This window comes from Struthio camelus, chromosome 13 (genome assembly GCF_040807025.1).
Source record: "Struthio camelus isolate bStrCam1 chromosome 13, bStrCam1.hap1, whole genome shotgun sequence".
NCBI classification, from domain to species: Eukaryota; Metazoa; Chordata; class Aves; order Struthioniformes; family Struthionidae; genus Struthio; species Struthio camelus.
Genome location: NC_090954.1, coordinates 8,927,725 through 8,949,141, shown reverse-complemented (window position 1 = coordinate 8,949,141; position 21,417 = coordinate 8,927,725). Strand labels below are relative to the sequence as shown.

Here is a 21,417-nt window from a genome sequence, read left to right as displayed (position 1 = left end):
AAGACATGTAAAAACAATCCTTGTCTGTCCATGCCATCCTTGGCCACACCCAGGCCCTGACCACTATCTTTTCGTCTTGGCAGTGGTTTCTGACTGATGAGCTGCATGACATATGCCTCAGGGGTATGCCTCTCGCTGAACACGTCACCTGTGCAGTTAGTTTGATTTGTCAGCTGTGTTCTGCTTCTTATCTCTGTCCCTATTACTGCGCAGCAGAGAGCACCAAGTAGAAACAAGAGATCAAACGTTTGGCTACAGTTCTTTGGCCTAAGCGGATATGCTTAAGGCTGTTTAAAAAATAGTGCTGAATCTGCTGAAGGGTTTTTCCAAAGCTGGATGATACTTCTAGGCAATACTCAACAAGTACCAAATTCAAAAAATGAAGCAGTCTGCATTCAACATTCCCTAAAGACAACATCTAGACATCAGCAGTAAAAGTGCTGCTTCTTTCAACCTGACTCAGAGTGCAGTTCTGCAGTCCTAAAGAAACACACCCTTTCCATTTCTGCAATATCGCACATTTATTTCATACCAATTTAACGCAGTGTTCAGGGTATCAGCATCTCTCAAGTGGTTAGCATCCCTCTCACACACTTACCCCCTACAAAACCATGCTCCAAACCAGTAAGAGTTTTGACCAGAGCAGAACAGCAGAACTTAGCCTAAAGCACTTAACACATCATAGAGTCAGAGGTGTGCTGTACACTTCATCAAAATCACTTCCCAAGCCCCATGCGCTTCAGCCACAAAGGAACACGTTTCTACAGGAAGCTTAAAATAAAAAAGGTTAAGAAGAAAAATTGAGTTAAAAGTTTTATTCATTCAACATCTCACATTACAAATATTTAAAAATTATATGCATACTGGTATAAATAGTCATTTGCAAACTATTTAATAACATTAATTTTTCACTAGCACTTCAACAAATGAACTCTTTAAAAAAAGTAACTTGTGTTATATAACTTAGAATAGAACATACAAAAATATGAACTTAAACGTGAAAATGACTTTAATAAAAAATGAATTACCCTTATTTAAAATGCTATAATAAATACTACAACCTCCCCATACACAGTAAAAACTATATGGAAATTCAGCCAAGTAGTACAATTAACTGACATACTTAAATAACTTTTCCTTCTGATAATATGAGCAATACATTGGGGGAAAAAACATATTAGGGATTAGTAAAAACTAGACACCCACTTGCTAAAAGTTTCACTTCCAAAAAATATAACAAAAAATCTGATGAAAATTATAAAAACTAATTATACTTTAAAATTTAAAAATATAAAAAATAAAACAGTTGAATACAATATTGTCCCAATTCTTACAATGCTATCACAGTAGCTTTAAAATAAGATAATAAAATAAAGCAAATGACCAAAACCTTTTATTCCATTTTTTAAAAATAATCTCAAATTTACATTAGTAGAAAGATTGATTTCTGATTCTTTTCTTTAGAAACACCAGCAAGAAAGAGGATTTACTAGAACAGTAGAAAATGACATTTTTAAATGTCTGCAATTAAAAACAAAGAATTACACTGCAAAGATCTTCCAGAAGTCTGAAATAGGTATTGCACATAACTTGAAGTTAACTTGCCACAATTCATCACATTCAAGTTTTAAATCACCTTTTAACAGAAGGTTTTAACTCTTCAGAAACAAAAGGGGTGAATTATCAAGTCTTTCCAACAGCATCCTTATAAAACGCTAAACTCATTCACTGCAAGTTTTAAATTTGCATTCTGCAGAGGTCTGTGTATGGAGAAGTATATACTATACCAAAAAGCACGGGGCAGTGGGGTTCCTTTACATATAAAATAATCAGAAACACTTTATTTTACATTGCAAAAATAACCATGTAATTACTCTGTAACTACATTGTAAATACATGGCCAGTGCCATGCTAGTGTGATAAAACTACATGCTTATTAACCCCTTTGCAAATTGAAGTGATACCCTAAGACTTGTAAACTAATTACATGTTAATTATGTTTGGAGTGACATGGTAACTCCAACTACAAATCCCATGTAATCAGAAGGACATGTCATCACTATTTAAGTACAGAGTAATGTATATAATTGTTTATGCCCTGTAAATCGAAGTGTAACCAAATAATCTGTAAACACGCTTGTCACACAATCACAAGTGAATATTAGTAGAATAACAATTTCTTACATTAGTCATGCATACTAACATTACATGCCTGCCACCTAGCAGGCTCTCTTTTATTCTTTAAATATAATTTAAAAGAGCAGACACATTTCTGCATCAAACACCTAACATCAATTTGTTATTAATATTAAAAATGGTTAAACATTCACCAAAAAGTCTGCATTTGTGTATAATTTTTAAAAACTTAGTAAGAAGCGGTAGACAATTTTGATGTTTCTTTACTTTTAAATTTCTACACTATATTTATGCATTTAAATTTCAGGGTCTAAAGACAGTGTCATTTGTCACTTTCATGCTTTTCTTCTTTAATTCTCAACTTTACATATACTATTTCTTAAATTATATGTACACCAAATACCTGGTGCTGGGCTAGGATGTTTAAGCAACATGCTTTCTTTTCTCTGCAGATTCTAAAATAGCATTGCCAGTGCACAACATCCATAATTCAAAATGTATGCAGAGCACTGAAATGTATAAAAAGCAGAATATAAGAAAATAAAATTTATTAAAATTATTTATATTAAAAAATGAAGTATATGAAGATCTCTCAGTAATAAAAGTACAAAAAGCTACTCTTTGCAATATGAAAAATTGAGGTATTGCATAAAGAGATATCCCGTCAGTGAAAAGTGTGCCTAAAAATGCTCACTGTTGGAAAAACAAGATATACAAAAGTAGTGCATAACAAATATACATTATGTGCATGACAAAATAAGTTAGCTACAAAAACACTGTACCGAAATTCAGCAGGTCATGTACAAAGGGAAAATTATTATTCAAAGCTAGTTCTCAAACAGTGTTATTTCTTGTAATGGTAACCCATCTCACCTGTTAACTGGGTAGGATCGGCACAATAGCACACCCCAAGCCACCTACAAGCATTAAAAAAATTAAAGAAACATTCCAACTATAATTATGTACTTCAGAGAAAAAAAAGTCCCTGACAATCTACACAAGAGCACTCTGCATTTGCATTACTGTTGTCAATATTTTCAGGGATTTCATTAAAAGCAGCTCCCTTTCTATACTTGACTAGTAGACAGCAAATGTCTCCATTTTGACCTTTGGACCTTGATAAGGTATAGTTCATTAAAGCCTGTATTGAAAATAAAAACTGCTTCTCATAAAGATAATCTGGGGTGGGGGCAAAGGGATAAGGGGGGCTGGCAAAGGCTTTTACGGAGCAGGTGTTTTCCAAGCAGTGCTGAGGCAAGTCTTTGGTTCGAGAGAATCTAGGATGGTACCATGCCAGTCAGGCAGTTTAGAAGATTGCCGCTGAGTTTGTTTGCTTGTACACTGCTAAAAATCATTTTAGAAGCTGGCCAGGGCATTAGTTCAAAAGTAATGGGAAATAATTTTCAGAACTACTCCTTCATTCAACTATTTCAAACTAAACCCCTGCACCCACTCTTCATCATTCAATTAACATGTACTGCTTTTTAACATGCTTCTCAAGGTAGAACTTATTTAAAATAAAGCAGGCATTAACTTAGCAACGTTGGCACTTTAAATACCTATGTTTCCTAATTTCCCCATATTAAGTTCTGAAGAGGAGGAACCTTAGTAGGGATATTTTTCCTCAGGAAGAGTAGGAAAGGCATATACAGGTTTGCACCGTCTCTCACACAAATTCAGGGAACAGTGCAAGGCAAGACTTGGAAACTACTTAGCTTTATGCCTTCTGTTACAACTAAGTTAGAGGATATTTTAAACTAACTTTACATCAAAGATGGGAAATCAATAAGCAGCCAATTTCAGTTTTGTGACACACTGGAATATCAAAACTTCAATAAAAATCAGTGATATCCTTGAGGTATCCTTAGGTTTTCTACTTTTTCATGTCAAAATGGAGAGCAAAGGCTGGCCCCTGATGAACGTTAGTAGATTAGGATATAGAGTTATATATAGCCATCAAAAATAAAATCTATATATTCATCCTTCAGGAGAGGAAATGCCAGTTAACTAGTTGTCATTTTTCTAGCTTTGGTAGGATTTCTAGGGCTGTAACCAGACAATTGAATTCTCTTAAAGGAAAAAAAAAAAAAAAAAAAAAGTGCACTCCCCCCCTCAGTAGTAACTTTACTCAACTTTTACATTCAGGAATTCTTAAAACGCAATCATTCTAATGAAAATATAGTAAGCTCTGCCTATCTCATTAGTAATTTGGATGTGGGTGGTAGTGAGAGGCACGGTCAGATACATACCGAGCTAAAAATTCAGCCTCAAAATCCTTAACAGAAATAAAAAAATCACTATTATAATGCTGCCTGAACTTTGCTCATGCATTTTTGTTGCTTTAAACATGCTCTTTCCTGTTGAAAGGTAAATGCTAACTTCATCTGTTGCTGGAAAAATTGAAAAGTCAAAACAAAAAGAGAGGCAAAAACAGGCTTCCCTGGGGGAAAGTGTCAGAACAGACTGATAGTGTTATTGTTACATGGTTATTTTAATAAAAGTATTCTTATGTTCTTTATTAACAATAATTTAATTAAAAAACCAAAATACTCTATTGTTTCAATTCTCTTTTCTTAATATTTTTCTCTCCTCTAAGAAAATGTTGCATGAAATTAAGTGTTCTCTTGGTAGCAAAGACAAGAGAATGCAACTTACTTGCAACATATTATCAATACGAAAAGGAGTTCCCAATACAGTTTTCAATGACAAGATTCTACAAAATACCCATATTATAGGTCATTCTTTCATTATACTATTGTTAAATTACAGACTACTACAAAAGGACATGCTATCTTGAATAAGAGAAAGGGTCGGGTGGGGGTAGGGACAATCAGGATAACAGAAGAGTGCACTTAATTTGAGGCCTGCATATGAGCACTGCAGTAATCACTTAGTTCCAGCGGAATGAAATATGTCTTGGGCGATCTCCTCCCTCCTTCACCAGGGGTTTGTGGAATTCCCTGCCAGCGCGTGAATGGATAGCAGCCCAGCAATATTCACAGTAATACTGCAGACAGGTAACATTAGCACAGAAAAACGGAGCAAACTTTCCACCACAACGGGCCCCCTGACATTCATCACAAAGCTGATCATCCAAGACATATGGCTTAACTTCCACCTGCATGCAGAAAAAGACAAGAAAGTTTACAATTCTTAGTAAAAACGTAGGTAATGATAATTCCGCATTATTTACTATCCGGGATTCTAGCAGGATTGTGATCACTTGATCATAGCCATTAAACGTTCACAACTACAGGCACTCAACTCGAGAACAACCCTGCTCCCACTCTTCCTCCCTGTAGCTTAAAAAAAAAAAGTGATGCTCGTCATCTTTATCACGCATCTTTATCACACTGGCTGTAAACTATTTACAAAAAGTACCAATCCACACATTGTTACAGAATTTATGTACAGAGATTATCACCAAAGCCTTGGAGAATTCTGGCAGTTTAAGTATGGTGGTGCACAATTAAGCACCATCCTTCAACATTCCCTTTTCAGGTGGGAACGTAAACCGTTTACACAACACTAACCGCAAATTAAAAATGCACATAGTTTGCAAACTTCAATGCCTGAATTTCCAACTTTAAAAAATTTCATTTATTATCTTCAATAAACAGGACATTTCTGTTTCCTTTTTCTGTGGCTTGCTCCACTCAGCAAAAGGACACCTACCTAATCTTGTTGGTATCAAACGTGAAGCTTAAAACGCCAACCTACGCAGTTGGCATTAAGCATAAGATGATAAGCAGCAATTCAGCACAGGAGACAAGAAAGGAGAGGAACATTTTCTTCACGTTTTTAACTGATAATAACTCACAGGAACTTACCAGCTGGTGCTGCAAGGATTCATCCACACTGCAACATCTGCAGGCTACTGGCTGTTAATCTAGACATTTGCATACCAAAAACAAGCCTGCAGCATTGCAGAACGCTTCCTCTGCGACAGGAACGCAGCGCCCACCGCTCCCAGTGCCCAAGCTGCCTGCTGTACAGCTCGTTTAGACATGCCTACATGTTTAAATCACAACTGCAGTACTGCCATCCCCTAAAGGCTCCGTTTCACCTCACTCCCATTCTTCTGCTTCTTAGGACTGCACAAGGTCCATGCTACGTATCAGAAGTGAAGCTATACTTGTTTTAAGTTGATGTTTTATGCTGCAAGTTTCTATTCCAGAAGTGCTTGTGAGTCTTCTCTGAAGCTTGTTTAACCAGTTTTTTCAAAAACATTTCCAAATATCCAGACCAAGACCAGTGTCTCTAACGTTACCCTTCTATTTCTTCTAATGTTATCCTTCTATCCTTCACTATCCACAGTGATGGTCTTTTGCACACCTCAAGGATCTCAGAGTGGTATGCCAACTAATCCAAATAAGGACATTCACAAGTTCCTGTGTTTTTAAACTTTACCTAATTTTATCACAGTCCAGGCAGGTCAGCGTAGTAGTTGCTGCCATCTGTGCTTACAGCACAAATAAACTACTCAACGCAGTATAGTAGTCTTGTTTTCCCCCTCATTTTTTTCTGTTTTCCATTGCTGAAGAGTTCTGTTTCTCAAACATCCCTCCATACCAACCGAGAACAAAACAGCAGAGGCAAACAAATAACCCTAGCATCATATCACCTTCTCTCTTCATCATCTACTTTGGCTAACTGGCTTTAGGTGGATACTCAGTGATGAGAGTCGTCTTCTATAAACACTAAGGAGCAGAAACTACAACTGTGCTATGCTGGCCTCCTTAATACGGCACCTATCCTCCTTCCCCTATTACTAGCGTTCCCAGACATACTCCGAGGTTGGTCTAGGTTGCAACCTAAAGGCCTAATTACAGTATAGATAATTATAGCTTTGCTTGCTTTGGCCTGTGACTGCAGCATTGGTTTTTGTGCAAGTTAGCAACCCACAGATACTAGAGTCTTCAGCACGTTTATTCAGTGCGTGCTGAATATGACCTGCAAATACTACCTGTTACTTGTGCTACGTATATTGTTACTTGTGCTATGTATACTGAGGATTCCTAAATGTACAGTGTAAAGTAGCTTAAATTACAGCAGTTTCATCAGACACAGCTAGGGTGGCAGCATTCATCAGACCCTCTACAGTGCTGGGCGCTGCAGGCCACTGAGCATTTAACTAGTATTATCTCATTGAAGGGCACACCCTTTAACAGCACCTCCTTGCCTAATTTTACAGGAAATCCGTCTTTGTTACTCATCTTATTTTTATGCATATATGAAAACGTCATTATAAAAAAATTAATAAAAAATAGTATCTTAATAATAAAAAGTAGTACTGCCACTGTTGCCTTTATTTCTCTAGTGCATCCAAAATAACTGTTCTAATGAACCCTCTGAGCACTTACCTCCCCACGTTTCTTCTGAAGCACATACAAAATGGGGAAATGAGGAGTGGGACGAGAGAAGGAAGGGGAAATAGATTGCAAAATCTTTGCTAGAGTTCACAAGTACTTACTTAAAATCTGTAGTCTCACCAGCTTCAATGGACCTATTCACCCAAGTGTCTGCTTATGCAAGCAGAAGTTGCACAAGGGGGGGGGGGGGGGAGGGGGGCAAATTATTTGTTCAAAGCCATACAGAATTTATTTCTGAGCCAAGATTAGAACAAAGACATTCCAATTCCCAGGCTCACAAGCAAATTGTTGTTACAGTTCTTCTTCCCCAGCTTTATAGCCAAGCAGGAGTGAAACGATAATCGGCTAATCAGCCATTTAACAACAATGACTGAGTAAAGTTTAGGGGTAAAAGCTTTGGGGCTTTCCCCCCCTGTAGTAATTACAGAATTAAGATCAATAATGACAATCACATAATCCTGAGTCCTGAAAATCTTGAGACAAAGCAGGAACTAGACAGAACAGTAGACACAAGGATATGAATTTCTCAAAACTGTGGCCCTAAGATCACCATAATAGGCCAGCCACATTTTAGATTTAGAGTGCAGAGACAAGCAAGCTGCAAATCCATTTGCCATACTCCTTTAATTTAGGTTAACAAAGGAATAAAATAAGCTGTAAATAATTCTAATAAATTATCATTTAAGAAGTTAACTGGGCACAGCCTTTAAGTAAGCCATGGAGGATGACTATGAGGCTGTAGCGCACACCAAGGAGTTCACGATGCATGACTACGATGCTCTTTAGGACCATCCAGCACATGTAACATTAGGGCTAGATTCTGCCTGCTCACTACAGAGATACAGAAAAGGAATAAGAACTGCTCCATCCTTGGCAGATACCTTACTCCCTGACTTTATACAAACCCTACAAGGGCAAATACTTGCAGTATACAAGTGCAATGTTCTTATAAAAGGGCAAGGCAGCTGAAATGCTTCCCATTAGGCTAGGCAATTCAAGCAAGTCTGCCTCACAGTTGCCACCTACGTTCCAGAAGCAAGAGCTTCGCACCACTCCTTCATTGTTATTCTACGTTGTACCTAATTGGCACAATCTAGGCCTAAATATGCAATGACTCTGATATAACATTTACAGTCTTCACAGTGACGCACTCACGTTTACATGGAAAACCATTTCTAGAGAAGGCACAGAACAAAAATAGAAAACGCTTGAAGACCTTACCCGTTTATCTATCTCTCCATGCTGCAGCTGAACAAAGCGAGCGCTGATAGCAGCTATGTAACTTTGTTGATTAGAAAATGCAACCCGCCCAGCTCCTTTTGGGTACTTTAGCTCAGGGTCTGTGTCAATTCCAGCATAGCACACTCCTCCATACAGGCGATCCATTATCATTGCAAGTTCCACTAAACCAGAAAGGAAAAGAAAACAGTGGTGTAGATTCAGTACTTTTTTTTTGGCCCTTCCTAAAAGCACCAAACGCGACAGTTCATATGTATTCATATTTCCCGCTATAAGTGTCAAGGGCACTTAACACTTCCCTTGCAGAAATGATTTGTCTCCCCCCTTGCTCCCCAAATCAGAGAGCATATTCAACATGCCCAGTGCTGCGGAACACGCAGCGTACCTGCTCGTAAAGGCCGAGGAACACCACCAACAAAAATGGTTTTTCGTGGGTCAAGAGGCTGTGAACCATCCATAACAAAATCACTATCACTAAGGTTCCAGGGCCGGATCTGAACCTAAGGACAAAAAACCTTTTTTTTTTTAAACCATTCACAATTTAGAAAGTATTTCAGTAATACGAATTAAAACAGTATCCTACAAAGAAGAAAACCTCTTCAAAAAATTCTGTTTTTAAACTCATTTTCTACTTGTTCAGCAATCACTTCTCAAGATGAAATGGTATTAACCTCTTTTAAGACAGACCACTTGATCATACCAAATTTCACCACTTGCTACCTAAATTTGTAGGGGAAAAAAACCCCACTACTTATACATTTACTTAATCATGACTGAACTGTGCTGTATGAACTACGTTACTGCATATGTATCTATGCTATTTGTGTCGTTCTAGCCAAGTAAAGTGTAAGCACCAGACTAGTGTTATCTCAATGGAACAGGCTCCAGTGCGCAAAGTTGTGCGTTTATTTACCACACAGAACTAGCTACTTTCCCTACAGCTTGCCAAAGTGAAAGTACAGAAATACAACATAAGTCTCTCCAACTATTAACCGACTTGTTTCAGCCCCAGAAATCATTTGTACTAATAATGTACAATTCACTGCCATGCTATGCTTTTTGGAGTTTAATTTGTCTCTGCTGAAACACATTACATACAGCACTACAGACAGCATGAATTCTGCATCAGATTCAGTAGCAAGCATAAAATAACTGTCTGCAAATATATTTACTACATCAACAAATATGAAATTTAGCAAACCTTTTTCTAAGAAAAAAAGTGAACTGTAACTAGACTAAAAAATTTCATGATGTGTACGTAATGCACATCACTGAGGACTACCTTCAGAATTCAGAAATACCCTCTAAGCTGATCTTCTCTTTGAGAACTTAATTTGATGATTTAAAGACATTTAGACATTACTGTTCTAAAGACAGAAAAAAAGAAGAAAAAAGGGCCTCTGAAGAGCACAATTTCTAATTATCATACAGGAACTGCACAGCAACTGAAAACTTTACCTACCGGCTTGTCCTTGATAGTGGGGCTGGAGACACAGAGATAGAGTTTTCCATCTTCTTCAATACATGCATCAATCAGTGCCTGTACAGAGCTTTCATCTTGGAACAGCAAAAAAGCGTATCCTACAAATGGAAAAACAAACACGTGATTTCCTTTCTTACTGGCATACAGGACATAGTCAACAATTTAATTCAGAATTTTGCTTGACGCCATGTCACCATGCTACAGCATAATAAAGGACAAACTTTACAACGGTCTTGCACAATGACTTGCCTGCTGCAAGTCCTCTGCATTGATAAGACGGAAAAAGCAGGGAGATTTGTGACCAACATCTCTCTCTCCATCTTCTTTGGCAAAGGACAAGTCAAGAGTATTAAATGAAGAAGAGCCACAGCTCTAGAGGCACGCTTCCAAGTATAGTTGTAAATATAAGGTACAAACACTTCCTAGCTTCTGCGGAGGGCGTTTAGCCCCTTTAAAAAGGACTAATCTTGACTAGTACTATAAAAATGAGTAAAGCAGAAAAAGGAACAGAAAAAAAAGGAGTAAAGTAAAAACAGAAAGTTAAGGAAGAAGTGGAAAATAATTACAAGACTATGTTCTACAGACCATCACTTCACAACAACCCTAGGGATTCAACTTTTTTTTTTTTTTCTAATCATCGGACCATTAACACAAAAATCTTATCCAAGATTGAGCTTTACTGAGAAAAAATGATTCGGAAATACTCCTATGATATTAATTATCAACTATACCTTTAGGAGGGAAGTAAGATTTGCTCTCTGCCTTGTGTGGCCAGTCTACAATCAGAGGTCCAAAACGCCGAAAACTAGCAGTGATCTCATCTATAAAGAGAAAGCAGAAAAAGCACAAATTGAAAATGGAAGCATCAATCAATTAATTCTATGTAAGACATTTGAAGAACACGGATTTCAGGTAACTTCTTCCCAGCCTATGAACGAACATAGCAACGCTTAGTAAATGATGGGGAAACTTTTTGACAAGAACATACATGAGCTCATAACCCACTAACTCACAGAAAGGGAGTCACTGAACCTATACAGCTACCATAACCTAGCTTCCCACAAAAAATTTACACACAACTTGCTGACTTGCTAGTAAGTCATCAGATCTGCCAATCTGTCTCGTAACTGTGAAAAGGCTGGAGAAAAATGAAGGAACTATCACAGTACCCAGCCACATCCGTTCATACCATGTGCCAGTGCCACATCTTGCAAACATTATCTGAGCTTAACCTCAAGCTAACTTACAGTAAACTTGCAGAACATAGTTATGTCATTGCATAGGAGAGATGGCAAACAACCTGTCACTGTATCATGAAGCAACTCTTGCATCCATTTCAAATCTGTCTTCTACACCAAATTTCTGGAAAAAAATTACACATGCTAGTCCTAGGGAAGCCTTCCAATTACAGCTCTGTTCGTGAAATTGATTATTCGCTTCCCTTCTCCACAAACGTACTTGAACCATCAGCAGGGAAAAAAAATTCTCCGAACAAAAAATTTTAATTAAAAAACTGAAACAGAGATAAAATGACCTGTTGTTAGAGCGTCATCTAAATTGGCACGTTGTTCAGCTGCATTCTGCTTAAGGTGTTACAGGGCTTTCTATGTTAGCAACAGTTAACACAAGTACTTTCCCCCGTCAGTGTTTCACCATTCTTCCCTTTGCCACGTTGTACTTCACAGAAAAACATTTCATTAAGAAAACTCAAGATTCTCCTAATTGTTATCCCTTATTGATACAGTCTCAAAAACAGGCACAACTCCACTGGAGGCTGCTCACAGCTCTCTGACAAACAGGCTAAATGAAAAGCGTTAAGAGAATGGTATTTTACAAGAGTTCTAGTCTGACCTATGCAGAGGATATTGCAGGACGAGGATGAAAACCTCAAACTGTGTTTTGTTGGGGATTCTTAACACATAATTTACACGAGTTCCCTCTCCTCAGACTCTAGGAGAAATCTGCAAAGCTGTTACTAGCTCTGTCCTTTTCAGTCTGCTTATACCCTTTCCCGACACTGCTAATGAAATAGCAACCGACAAGCCACTGCACTGACAGCTCTTTGTGCGCTGCGGGCCATCAGGAACGTACACCACAACGCAAGCGCGTCAAGGTTACGTGCTGATGAAGGTATAAACCACAGAAAACAATACTTACTACGTTATCTATTCTTAAAATAAATCCTCATTCAGAATAGCACTTGTATACAAAAGTTCAATGTTAAAGCCCATACTTAAAATACCTCAAAAATTCAGTTGTGCAGTAGATTTTAAATTGCATTTTCCTTACTCTAATTGACATATGTATTTTACAGGAAGAGTGCTGACGGAAGCAACTTTGAAAAACTCAAGCGAGTCTCCTAGCACAGCTTTAACAAAGGTCTTATGCTTCAACAACTAGTGCCCACACAGACCAACCTATTCATGGGCTCATCTGCTTTTAAAATAACAAAGGTGACAAAAAAAAAAAAGATGTAAATAACATGTTTTCTTGTAGATGCCATGTTACATTCAACCTTTTAAATGCTAAAAGCATAAGCGATGGTAACCATGATGAAAGTAGCTCTTACGCTTGATGTGAAAGTCAGGTTGTCATGTCAAAGTAGTGTGCAGTGCAGCGTATTACAACCACTCTCTCACATGAAAAGTGGATATTAAAACAATTCTGTAATTAAGAAAAAGCAATAAACTATGATTTTTTTTTCAGGTTTACAGGTTTTCAGTTCTTTCAACTATTGTCCCTTCAGGCTCATACATTGCAAAACACAGACCTCTGGTCGAAAGAAGCTTCACAACACCTGCATATGATAAATTGGTCTTTTCAGAAAGATTGCTATGTTCTGTCACCTCGATCTGTGTGACAGACCCAATATGCGACTGCCTCTGCATAGATTCATTCCTTTCTGAGTCTTCAACATACACGTATATTAAGAGCTACTACAGGACATAATCACTGGCTAAAACAACCTCTAAGCAATTTCACAGAAGCATCTAAATAAAGAGCTAAGACTTATCAGGACTATACAAACTTCATCAAAAAAAAAAAAAAAAAAAAAAAACAAGCAACACTCCTCCTACCACTACCTTGTGGTGCCTTTAACAGACTGTAAAGTATTGGTGAGTTTCAATAGGGGACATCTACTTATTTTCCCATCACCATTCCTTTTTTTATAATTTTATATTGTTAAATGTGTGATAAATATATGATTCCATTCTTTAAAAGTAAAACAACACTGTAGCCAAAACTAGCTCAAATTATCTCACATTTGCCATGGATTGAGAGCGGTGACATACAGAGATCTATTTACATATCAAAGGTCTTCTGTAGAGTTTGGAAAACAATCATGCCTTAGCTAACAGACAAAAGGTTTCACACCACAATTTTATCACTAAGCCAGAAGGCGTATTTCTGGTTACATTTTGCCGGCCATACCTTCATCAATATCTGGTGGCAGTCCGCCGACAAAGACTTTACGGGAATACCGTTCCACTCTTTCTCCATTCTGGTGAGAGAAGCAGTGAGGTGATCCTAAACCACTGTGAAGAGTTTGATCCCCACGTCCATCATCCAAGAACCCGTCTTCCATTGGAAACAGTGAGGACTGACCTAGAGGGGGTAAAAAAAAAAAAAAATAATAAAAGAAGAAGAAAAAAAACATACACGCTAAAAGAAGAAAGTGCAACTGTTTAAATTAAAAAAAATAAAAAACACACACACACGCTGGTTGCTGGGTGAGCAGGAGAACTGTTTGCAATCTTCCCTTTTCACGAGCAGTTATGTTCTCTTTTTTGTAAGAACCTTATAGGTTCCAGTATCATTCAGTAACTCAAATGCAATATTTAAGAGAAAAAGTCACTACCTTCTTTATAACTAAACTATAATTAATGAAAATTTGAAACAAAACACTATTTCCAATGGATGCTCTATTCGACTATTTTCCGTATTATTTTGTGTTTCTAAGTAGTTTTTTAAGAAGTAAAACAGAAGAGTATAAGCCCTATTATTTTCAGGGACTTTCCCAATAGCAGACATCACTCAAACCTCAGCCATACATATCACTTCCCAGTGAACAACTTCCTACACTGAGTAGGTACAATTTCACAGTACAGATGGGAAAACAAAGAACTCTAGCAGCTAAATATATTATCCATATAAATCGCGTGGTATCAAAATCCTTCGTAAACCATTCACTTGTTAATAAAAAAAAACACGCTAATAAAAACAGTAAGATCCACTGTAATTGCCTGCAAAAGATGACTGAAAAGCTAAGCAATACTGTGTCGCTCCTCGAGAAGATCAGGTTTACTTAGCTGTTACAAAAGATATTCGTTAATGGACTTAATCTAAGAAAAAATGTTGTAGCATCCTTCTCCTACACAGTCCAATGTTCTCCTAGTATAAGCTTTTATTACAGATTTATTAAATAAGTTTTATTACTTTTAAATAAGATTATTTTGTATAACTTCATAAACAGAACATACACACTTATCCTCTCAGTAACTTCATCCGTTAGTTACAATATTCAATGGCTAGACAATAAACTGAACAGACGTCTACTCATTTAATGGGTGTATTAGGAATAAATAAACAAACATATGAAAAGTAAGCAAACATATGAGGTGTGCTAGAAATTTTAGGATACATTTTCTTTTGCCTACGATACGATATACTATGTCTGCCTTTTCAGAATTCATTACAGTCTAATATAGTAGGGTACTGGTAAGGTTAATGCTCTGTCATCCTTCATTCGAAATGAATTAGGTTAATTTACCTGATTTAAAAAGTAAAACAACTTATTCAAAATAGGAAATTTGACCAATTGCAATATCCAATGCAGAAATCAAACAGCTCACAGGTTTAATAGCTAAATAAAGATCGACAGTAGAATTTATATGAATAAAAAACAGAAGACTTGATCAGCTTTATTTGACCTTTCAAGTACCTTTTTATGTCTTTGATTAAAACAACACTTTGAAAATCAACACTGAACCATAATCCAGCCTATTTCTGTAACTCTGCAAACCTGGCTTCCTACCTCGATAAAAATGTTGTAATACAGACTTAAAAGTGATTTTGTTTTCCTCCAGTGAATTGATGCATATTTTGTCTCGTCTCTTAAGACCCCAATCCTGCAGGTGTTTTTGGAAGGGAGCAATTCTCCGTACCTGAACCATCTTTTTAGTTTCATCAGCATTACCGCTGCTGTTACTTAATTCAACATGCATGCTTGCAGGATCTCAGTCTTTAACCTAGTAGGCCAGGACAAGTATTCACTACAGTCTATGCTGCATCAGGAAAACCATCAGTACCCAAAGAACCAAAAATAAACTTATCCAGTATTGTCAGTCGTAACATCCACACAACGTAGCTCTCCAGTGCAAGAATTCACGTAGATGAAGTCCACTGAAAGGATTATGATCATTTCAGTCCCATTAGTACTACTCTGGAGTACAATATAATTCAGTTAAAATGTTTATTTATGGCATGCAGACTACATAAACTTATGTGAAACTGATGCTTTTTAATTTTAAATGTTGGGGTTTTCTTTCTAGTAACAACTTCAGGTTATTTCTCCCATGAGACATTGTCAACATTAGAAAATTAAATAGGAATACTGTTACCTCGCCTTCTCCCATATGTCCTTGCTGCATGTTAAATGAGAAAGAAAACAGCCTTTCAAACATTGTTATAAGGACCAAAAGACCTTGTTTAATCTTCTTTATACTAGCTCAGTGATTCTCGAGCCCTTTCATACTCCAAGTTATTTAAATTGGTGTTCATAAGCTTATCTCCCGCACCACCCCCAATACCATGCCTTCCTTGCACCATCTCTTGTTACTCATTGATACGAAACATTGATAGGAGGCCAGCAAAGGATGTGTGCATACTCAAGAGACTTTTGGGGAACAGTTTTAGTTCTTAATTTGCACATTCTTTTTGGCATCTATTCCTCACTCCTCCGCTGGATGTATGCCTCTCAGTAAACTGATCTTTTCCCATGCACCAGGTTTCTTGACACTCATTCTGCAATGCAACATGCTCCCTACCTCTCCAGCTTCAAGTACACTCTAACATTGACCTCCGAACCGTAGGAAAAGCCCCAACACAAGGAACGCAAGGGACAAATGTGTTATTTCTGGTTTGAGATTAGATTGCTAAAAACAAGATTTGCACAACCCACAACGTCCACAGTTACGCTGTTAGTGGCAAATAACCAGCTAAAAAAACTTAAAAGTTAGAGATAACACCTGGGCCACTAAAACTGCGTTTCAGACCTCCTGCAGTCTGTGTTCAACAGTATAGATTTTCTCATGCTAATTTACAAATTCACTATAATTATTAAACAGCTACCTACTGCCTCCTACTTTTCTTTCTCCCAAACAAATCAATTCTACCACAAATAAGTACAACATTTCCTGTGCTGGCTTCCAGGACCTGTTGTCAGAATATGGTCAAACTTGCTATTCAAGCTTGCACATTCTTTCAGTTTTAAAGATAATCTCATTAAAATCTGTATCTGAAAGGAAGCCAATTGTTTTCAAAACTCGGATTATCCTGGCAAGTACTATGAGAAATTCTGAACACATCACACATTTTATTTTGCTTCCTCTTTCAAAATCGAGGCTGACAATTAACTCCAGCATTTAAATATTTGTAAGCCACAACAAAACATGAGTAGTTTCCTCTTTCAAAATAAAATCATATCAATCCAATTTACTTCATGATGACATAACACCGGTAAGATCATTTACTTTGCTGATCTTTTGCTGATAGAGATATTCACAATTAATGCCAAGAGAAAAAAAATAACCAAGCCCTAGCGTTCAGACTAGAATATACCCTCAAGCGTTCATGCACAGATACTAGCTTTACTGAAGGATCTTAAAGGCTGAGGGCCTTTGCAAGTATAATTTTTCCACAGTGATTTTTTATTTAGAAGACCAAGACGCTCATAGAGTCCTCAAAGTAGAAAGTATTAATGAACTCGTCTTTCATGCAAAACAATCAGCAAGTTTACTAACTTTCTGATGAAGTTCAGAAGCTTTTGAACATTTTACAAAACTTCAAATACTTCCAAAAACTGCCATGCCTATAAAGCCATAAAATCTTGCCTGTGGTTTCTAAATTACTAACAAAACCACACAAACTTTTTTGCTTGGTACACCCATTCTTGGCAACAAGGCTTTCAGCACAGATACAATTCTCACTGCAGATTTGTTACCACAATTTAGGTCCGCAGACTCCTCACACTGCTTTGCCACCTGTTTGCCACTCAAGACAAGAGGATTTTTCTCCTTTGTCAGTACGGAAGAGGAGCTCAGCAACCAGATTTAACACATTTCAAGTGCCAAATCTTACTGAAGAGGTTTTGAGAACTAAATACTAAGTTTTTTTTCTTAATTTACGGCAGGAAATTTTCTGCGTTTGCTTCATCTAACCCACAAAATACCAAGATGTGACATTTCAAAACATTTCTCAGAAGCCAAAGACTATAAAACATCCCAGTGCAATACAGATACCAACTTTCTCCGTGCGTTGAATTCAAAGCTCATGACACGCCATTAATTTCACACAACGTAACACAACTCTGAAACAAAAGAAGAGTCTTTTGGCAAGCCAGGAAGACAGCTACCTGTAATTTAACCATGCTCTCTCTCTCTCTGGCTTCCAGAATTTCATATTCAGAGAAATCTTTGCTACCAGAAGTGCCCTAGCTAAGCTTCAACACAAATGACACCTTAACAGACCTGTTATCAACAGGAGGAAAAGACTTAATTCTAGAGATAATTATGCCTGCCTATTCCGTGTTGAGAAATGAGACAACTACAGTGTGGTTTGGGACTCCTGAAATCTAGTTTTCATTTCTCCATTTCTTTAAAATTTCAGAAAAATGCATCAAGGGCTTACGACAGATTTACTGACCTCATAAGGTATTTGAGCAAGAACTATGTTACAAAACCTATAAAATATAAAATGTTTACACAACCACTTCAACTGCTTATTGATAACCCACAAAGAGACGTTTTCCTATAAGATCGGTCCACAATATAAAATGCTATTAAGCAGTTATTTCCATTATTTTGTCACCTCAGCCCTCCGTGCAACACTGGTGCAATAACATATCTCCAATTCAATGTGCTCAGCTTTTTCTCTCCACAGGAAGCATGAAAACGATTGTCAGCACGTTGTGCAGAATCCCACGTGCAATTCTGTATAAAGTACACATACCTCAGTGAGAGAGAGAGATACCTTGCTGAGGATGCACGAAAAATACATGCAACAGTTCTAAGTCCCTTAAGCCTCAAACTTACTACAGGCTTTTTCTGCAACTTTCTCAGGCCACGTTACAACCAGGAAAGTTATGCAAGCATCAAACAGCCTGCACATTAAATTATTTAACACAAACATAGCAAAGCCCTTGAATGGACAGAGCAACTGTATGCTTAAAGTTAAATTACGGTTGTATTGTCATCATCACTAACGTGCTATAGTTGTTTGAAGACATGCAAAGTCCAGGTTGATGTCCATGTCTGTACCCAATTCATATTTTTAGTCCAAAAGCTCCTCAAGGCATGGATTCTGTCCTTTACCTTGGCACAGAGACCAATAGAATAATACACTGCAATTTTTCACTCTTCTGCTAGTCACTGATATGCACTCTGGAATAACAAAAGAGACTAGTTCCATTAGTCAGTTCCACGTGATTTCGGGTTCCCATGCACATCAATCCCTGAAGTTACAAGAGAAATATTTTTTAAATTTAAAAGGGACAAATATTCATGTTGAGCTACAGTTTCATAATCAAGCTTTTACATAATCTGACTGTAAGTACAAGTATGGCCCAATCACATCCTTCTACCAGGAATTAGTTCCACCAGTGAGATAGTTTCTCACTATCTAGCTTCATGAAAGCTAGGAAATTATGTCAATTTGAATACACTTTCATATTCTATTCCAACCATACAAGCTATAGGAAAAATAATTAAACTGAACATAATTTTGCTGAAGTGATCTCACTTATAAGCTTTTGTGCTTGCAGTAACGATGTCAACTGCTGATTTTTAGTGACAAAAGTGAGCAACAAACAAGAACCTAAGGTACAAATGAGGGAACCACTAGAGGGGAAACGAGGCTACAACTCTTGCAGGTGAAAGCAGTAAAGATTAGAAGGGAAAACAAAGGCTCATAAAGATGAAACAAAGACACCAAGACACCACCATCAGCCATTTGTTAAATTTTATATACATGGCTAAAAGGGTAGGAGTTTAGAGCTAAAAAAAAAAAAAAAAAAAAAAAAAAAAAGGATAATAAGGTTCTCTGCAGGATTTTCTTGAAAGCTCTCTGAATTATTTGAAAAACTTTCAGCTTTAGATCATCACAGGTGGTCAATGTCTTGTCTTAGAAGGCAAATATGCTCAATACACAAACATACTTTCAGACTTTTACTGAAACTGTTTACTCCACTCTTCATTTTTTCCTAAACACAAGATAGGGAGGTGATTTGCTGCTGGTCTGTCTTTTAGTTCACTTATGCTTTAGCTGTGTATCAAAGATACACAGAATTACTTCTAGATATGAGCTAGATATCTTGAATCTATGCTACAGAATATGCTTTCATGAATTTCATTTTTAAATTTCTGAAAAATAACTGAGGCAGATATAACCTGCTTTTGCCATTTCAAAATTAAAAACTTATTTCTAAAATATTCTATAGTAAACTATATTTTGTAATTGCAACCAGAATGATAATGCTGTGTAGAAGACCATAAAATATGAACTATGGTATTTTATTATCATTTTCCCCACCATCTGCTAAAGGGCAGGTGGGTTTGATTATGACTCAGGTTAGATTTTATCGCTACGTATGTTTCACAACGCGTTTCACAAGCAATGCACGGACCACATGCTTTAAGTAAATTCCACCACAGATAACAGTACATTTCAGACAACGTTTTGTATGACCACCTCGATCCCAACTTCACTTTTGAGAATGTAATATTATCCATAACCAAATCAAAAGCAGAACAATGAAAGTGACAGGAAACATCTACATTTAACCAAAGATTGGTTAAATGATCTACACATACGAAGCAGGAACTCAGAGTCCATGTCAGACATTTGCAAAGAAGTACACATACCTTCTCAAATTAGAACTAAGGCAGGAGTCACGCACATCTATACACAAAGGTGATTTTTTCTGATTAAATGGGTTTTATAACTGAAGTCCTACAAGACATTTTCAAATTGAAATAAGACAATATTGTAAATTGTTGCACGGCAGGCAAAAAAAAAAAAGACTGCTTTTTATGCATTCCTTGATTTTAGTTCTAAAATACTGAGGATAAAAGAATTAGGCCACGGTTCCATGATTATTACCACAAGACGTGTACATGCACAAAAATTTCACCCAGTTCAGGCACATAATTTCATTTCTGTTGAATTATCCAGGGCACGCGATACAGTTTACCTTGATTGTGGAACAACAGATGATGCAGGCTAAACACAAAGAACAGCACAGACATCTAGTACCTGATCCACCATAAAAACCGTCAATACAGAATGAACCTTTCAAAATTTTAACAAATCTGAACTGACAGCAAATTTATTCCATATCAGAACTTTGCATCTTACAGCCACAGCCATCTTTATGACACTGTCAAATGAGTTCTCTATTTTAAAAACCATTGTCAAAGACAAGCTACTAAAAAGGAACACCTAAGAGACTATATTACGTGGATTTCAAATACTGTTGAACTTCAAAGAATGAAAAACATTCAAATAGTATTTTCTTAATGAAAGACAATTTTAGAAAAAATAAACACCTCTCTATACAGCTAGAGAATGCATATTTGTCACGCTTTCAGCAGTGTCAAAATCAGCATGAAACCAAAAAAGTAGAGTACATTCGGCTGCAGTGTAAACAGCAAGGATTGGCAGCTTTGAAAGTACTGATTCTGCAGAATTCAGCAACGGAGATGCCAAAAATTCCTTTTTTCCCCTATTTTCTTTTTCAATAAGCACAACATTAAAAAGTATGTGACGAGAAACATCACTCCACTTTAAGAGGTCTTTATACTAAAACATTATCAAAAAGACTCATTCTACTCTGTAAAGGAAAGCAGAACTTCAAAAGGAAGTAAATAGGTATGATCGTTTCCTAATGTGACAGCAGCCTCAATATAAAAA

At 36.9% G+C, this 21,417-nt stretch overlaps 1 protein-coding gene across 3 annotated transcripts in view; it reads right to left on the bottom strand.

The window, feature by feature from the left end:
* Window positions 1-800: 800 nt before the first annotated feature.
* The window catches only part of CPEB4 (cytoplasmic polyadenylation element binding protein 4), a 47,095-nt gene continuing 26,478 nt past the window's right edge, over window positions 801-21,417 (bottom strand). For 2 of the 3 annotated variants that reach the window (XM_068959274.1, XM_068959273.1), the window contains exons 4-10: window positions 15,852-15,875; window positions 13,663-13,836; window positions 10,962-11,051; window positions 10,210-10,328; window positions 9,133-9,247; window positions 8,730-8,911; window positions 801-5,254 (exon numbers count right to left, since the gene is read on the bottom strand). In XM_068959274.1, coding sequence (XP_068815375.1) covers window positions 5,027-5,254; window positions 8,730-8,911; window positions 9,133-9,247; window positions 10,210-10,328; window positions 10,962-11,051; window positions 13,663-13,836; window positions 15,852-15,875 — 932 coding nt within the window. In that variant the 3' untranslated portion in view covers window positions 801-5,026. The remainder of the gene's footprint in view (window positions 5,255-8,729; window positions 8,912-9,132; window positions 9,248-10,209; window positions 10,329-10,961; window positions 11,052-13,662; window positions 13,837-15,851; window positions 15,876-21,417) is intronic. The other variant, XM_009666882.2, reaches the window with a different exon arrangement.